This window comes from Channa argus, chromosome 10 (genome assembly GCF_033026475.1).
Source record: "Channa argus isolate prfri chromosome 10, Channa argus male v1.0, whole genome shotgun sequence".
In the NCBI taxonomy this organism is placed as follows: Eukaryota; Metazoa; Chordata; class Actinopteri; order Anabantiformes; family Channidae; genus Channa; species Channa argus.
In genome coordinates this window covers 24,871,243-24,875,438 of record NC_090206.1, presented here as the reverse complement: position 1 = coordinate 24,875,438, position 4,196 = coordinate 24,871,243, and the positions used below count along the sequence as shown (strand labels likewise).

General features: G+C 40.9%; 1 protein-coding gene across 1 annotated transcript; it reads right to left on the bottom strand.

The window, feature by feature from the left end:
- Window positions 1-346: 346 nt before the first annotated feature.
- On the bottom strand, window positions 347-3,479 carry LOC137134568 (kelch-like protein 10). The gene is made up of 5 exons (XM_067519493.1): window positions 3,340-3,479; window positions 2,582-3,065; window positions 1,382-1,999; window positions 1,006-1,155; window positions 347-715 (listed from the first exon to the last, which is right to left on the bottom strand). The coding sequence occupies exons 1-5, from the start codon at window positions 3,477-3,479 to the stop codon at window positions 347-349; spliced, it is 1,761 nt and encodes a 586-aa protein (XP_067375594.1).
- Window positions 3,480-4,196: the final 717 nt, after the last annotated feature.

Below are 4,196 nucleotides of genomic sequence, written 5' to 3'. Positions count from 1 at the left end.
AGAGTGGAGAGACACAGGTGGTCACCAGGGCAACATAGATCAGAGTGACCGTTATGACAGAATGCTGGAGAGTCAACTCACTGTGGCAATGAAAAAGAATCTGGCTGCCTAAAAAAAGTGCTCACAGGTGAGGGACACAGAGGAAAGAAGAGGAAGTGACAATGTCAAAATAAAAGCCCAGGAATCGAAGGGATGCTGTGGATCGAGACAGAGAATGCGACAAAAGGATAAATGTACAACCTGAAATAAAAATGCTTCAGATGCACAAAGAAATTAATAAATCACTTTATGTTAAGGTCTTGCCAGGGTCGAAAGTGGGAAAGACTGCGGAAAAAGGGCCCAGGTATTAAAAGGTATCTACAGGCTCCTCCTCCTCTTCCACCTCATGCAAATGAAAAAACGGCAGTCTGTCACGAGGGAAAGTGTATTCAGTCATGTTGGGGAGTCTGGGAACCACACAGCAACTTAAGGTGCTACGGAAGATCTTCAAACGACACGCCTCAAACCACACATTCATTGTAACATCGTAGTATTCAACTTTATATGTGGCGGTTGCACCGATGATGCCCCCAACAACAAAGAGAAGGTCATCGATCACCTCAATGCCAAAGTTGCTGCGGGGGGTCAACATGGAGGACGCTGCGTGCCAGGCATTGGTCTGGGGATTGTAGGCCTCAGCACTTTTCAGGAAATTGTTTCCATTAAAACCACCAACCTTTGTGAGGAAAAGTAGGGAAAAAAGTCAGATGTTTAGCAGATGGAGTCAGTGTCCCAGTGCAGTTGTAAAGTGATCAGATTAATAAATAAATGGTGAATTCAAATCACTAATCAGTTAAATTAATACATTGAATTTGTACATGTGGCTCTGGTTAGAACATAAATCTGATTATTAATATGCTGAAAAACCACTAAGTCACTTTGATGAGCATAAAACTACTGCTGACCAAATCTGTCCCGTCACACTTTGTATGATACGTGGGTGTCAGCCGTGTTTCATATACTCACTGCGTAGACATGGTCTACATATGCAATGACTCCAATTCCACTGCGCCTGCTGTTCATTGGTGTGATCATTGTCCACTGGTTGGTATCTGGGTTGTAGTACTCAGCCGTCTCCAGGCACTGGTTGCCATTGAAACCACCACAAATGTAAATCTCAAGAGAAAATGAGCGTCGGTAAGTGAAATCACATATACTTAATAAATACTTATTATATAAGTTATTTGTTTGTTTTTGCCATCCTATCACAAATACACTGTGTAACACTACCAAACATACATAAAGAAGGCAGACGGCTGCCTACTGAACCATATTTATGGGCTGATAGGAGCTGAGAAGCGATTATTGAATGGGTGCCCAGATGTTCCATCACTTCACCAACCTTGCTGTGAAGTGTTGTGCAGCTGGCGTCACTCCTCTGCTCCAGCATTGGTGCAATAAGACTCCACTGATTGGTTTCAGGCCTGTAGCGCTCTGCAGTACGGAGTCGAGTTTGTCCATCAAAGCCTCCCATGGCAAAAATGCACCCATTCAGCACTGTGACACTCACATAGCAACGACGGCAGTGCATGGGTGCCGCCTCGTGCCAGGTGTGTGTACTCAGATCAAACCTGTGCACAGTATTGAAATGCTCCACCCCATCAAAGCCACCAACACAGTAGACGTACTCGTTGAGGAAGACGGCGCCGTGATAGGCACGAGGATGCATCAAATTGTTTGTCATGTTGATCCAGCAGTCAGCGCGGACATCATACACTTCAATGTCATCTCTTGGTACAAAGCCGCTCCATCCCCCAATGGCCACTAAGACGGCATCAGAAAGGCGAGGGCGGGTAAAGCGATAAGAGAGATTGGATTCCATTACATTTTTTTTGACCATGTGGCTTATGGTTTGCATGGCATCATTGGCTATTTCCAGGCACTCGCTGTTGTTACTCACAAGCTTATTAGACATAACAGTGTTTTTGATGTACTCTTCACTTGACAGGGCAAGCCGGACCTGCAATGTATGAACTTAACTTAATGTACCGTAGTAAAGTCAAGTACCCAGACAACTCTGTTGTTCAATATGTTGCCATTTTATCAATATTTTGAGTCATGATTATTAGTCAGACAGAAATGTGAAATTGTTTGGTGTTTTTTTATTATCAATAAATTCATTAAAACACCAGAACTAGCTATGCAGTCATCAATTTGTAGTTCTTCAATTAAAAAGAAACTTGAGTGCTGTAAAGTTAAGTATGGGTTGTCTATAGTTTTCAGAATAAGATTTGCCACGTAGCATCATGTACTAACATATGGAATTACTTACTTGTCTATATGATGTCAAGCTAAAAGCATCTACAATGGGCACAAAACTGAGTCTGAGCACAAACCAGAGCTAAAGGGAAACACTGTAAATCTTCCCACATTAACCAAGCTCCATGTGTGTAACCATCACCAAACTCAGCTGAACTGGTCTTGGAATTAACTTCCATTTGACAGATGTTACGGCATTGATCACACTGAAGCAGTCAGGATAACACCACCAGCGAAATGCTGAAGATGTAAATCTAGGCTAAATGCAGTGGCAGGACTGTACCTTAGACAAAAGCACCGCGATGTGACCTTCTCGTTCCTCAGGTAGGTGGGAGATCCAGCGAAGAATGGCCTCAAACACGGTGCTCTCCTTTTTCACATTGAGGTCATCTCTTTCAAGGATGTCAGTGAGTTCCTGCACAGAGAACTGCAGGAACTCATCTTGGCAAACCACCTCTGTAAAGTGATGTACGATGTAGTTGTGGGCCCGATGCCGCAGTTCAGAGCAGAAGTAGGTGTTTGTGAACTGCCAGATGTTGATGCAGTTCTCTGGGCAGAGGTGCTCACTGAGGAAGTTGGAGCAGGTTTGCACAATCTCCACTACATTGAGCATATCAGCTGCTAACAGCAGGTCCTGTACATTGTCCTCAGTCACCATAACAGAGCCAGTGTATGCAAACTGGATGATGAGCTCCATCATTAGAGGAGACAGGTTGGACACATTAAAAACCTTCCTGTCTTCAGTTGACCAGCAGGTGAAAAGAGCTCTGAGGGTCAGGATAGAGGCACAGGAGAAGACTTTAAATGAATCTTGTACTTTTTATACTGATAATAATACTGGGTGGGGCAAAATTATCCTTTTTTATCATCAGGTTTTTAATAACTTTTCTTGTCTATCGCTATGTGACAAACCTGTTTTCAGGAATGTTCTATGAATCAGTGTAGTGTTCTCTCTGTTGTTTTTTAGATTCAAGTCATTGACTAAAATAAAGCTCAGTGTTTATGCTTATTCAATAGATAATCATTCATCAAATTGCTTACCGGAAGTACGGGCTGCAGTTACAGAGGATGATCTTGTGTATTTGATATTTAACATCCTCAACTTTGATAATGGCATCACAAAATTTTCCGTCTACACGGAGTTCATTATATACTGAAGTAGTCTTGCCCTGGCTGCTCATCTTGATGTTTTGACAACTTTCTCTTAGTGTTGCCTCTAAAGCAGAGAATTTAGTACATACTCAAAGCTCACTTTGGGCTTCTAGAATGGAACCTTATTACATCAAAGTGACCAGCGGTAACTAGGCAACTGAATAATTATTTTGGTACTGTACAATTTACTGTTAATCTACTCCACTTATCTGACAATTTTACTATTGATATATACAGTAGATTATTATTTGACAGATATGATCAATTAATACATAACCATGTATTGTTAAGGATTAAATGACCTTTAGTACATAAAAGCAGCTCCACTATTAAGCTACAGCTAACATACTAAAAATGGTTGGGACCCATTTATATAGTGATCAATAAAATGAAGGCAGGGCCGAGATTTTAAAACAGCCCTGGTTTGTGATTTGAAGATAATTTGTGAAAGAACACAGAAATACCTATGTTTTAATATATAATTTGTTGAGATGAAAGGTGAGTGAAGAAAAGAAGAAATAGAAGATAAAAAATGTATAAAAGTTTAAGCTGAGAACTTTGATTGTGTGTGATGTCTTCCACTCTACCTGGGCCAACATTCTGCAATACAAACTAATGGAGAAGTGGAAAATTCACTAACAAGTGCCTCAAACTAAAATTGTGAATATTCAGAAAATGTAAAAGATATTAAAAAATGAAATACAAGGCTGATAGCTGAAATTTTTGTGATTTGCTAAAATGTATGG

Coding starts and splice junctions, on each gene's coding strand:
- LOC137134568 (XM_067519493.1), bottom strand. CDS start 3,479: ATGAGCAGCCAGGGCAAGACTACTTCAGTATATAATGAACTCCGTGTA. Junction 3,066..3,339: donor AACTGCAGCCCGTACTTCCG/GTAAGCAATTTG, acceptor CCTGACCCTCAG/AGCTCTTTTCACCTGCTGGT. Junction 2,000..2,581: donor TCGCGGTGCTTTTGTCTAAG/GTACAGTCCTGC, acceptor CATACATTGCAG/GTCCGGCTTGCCCTGTCAAG.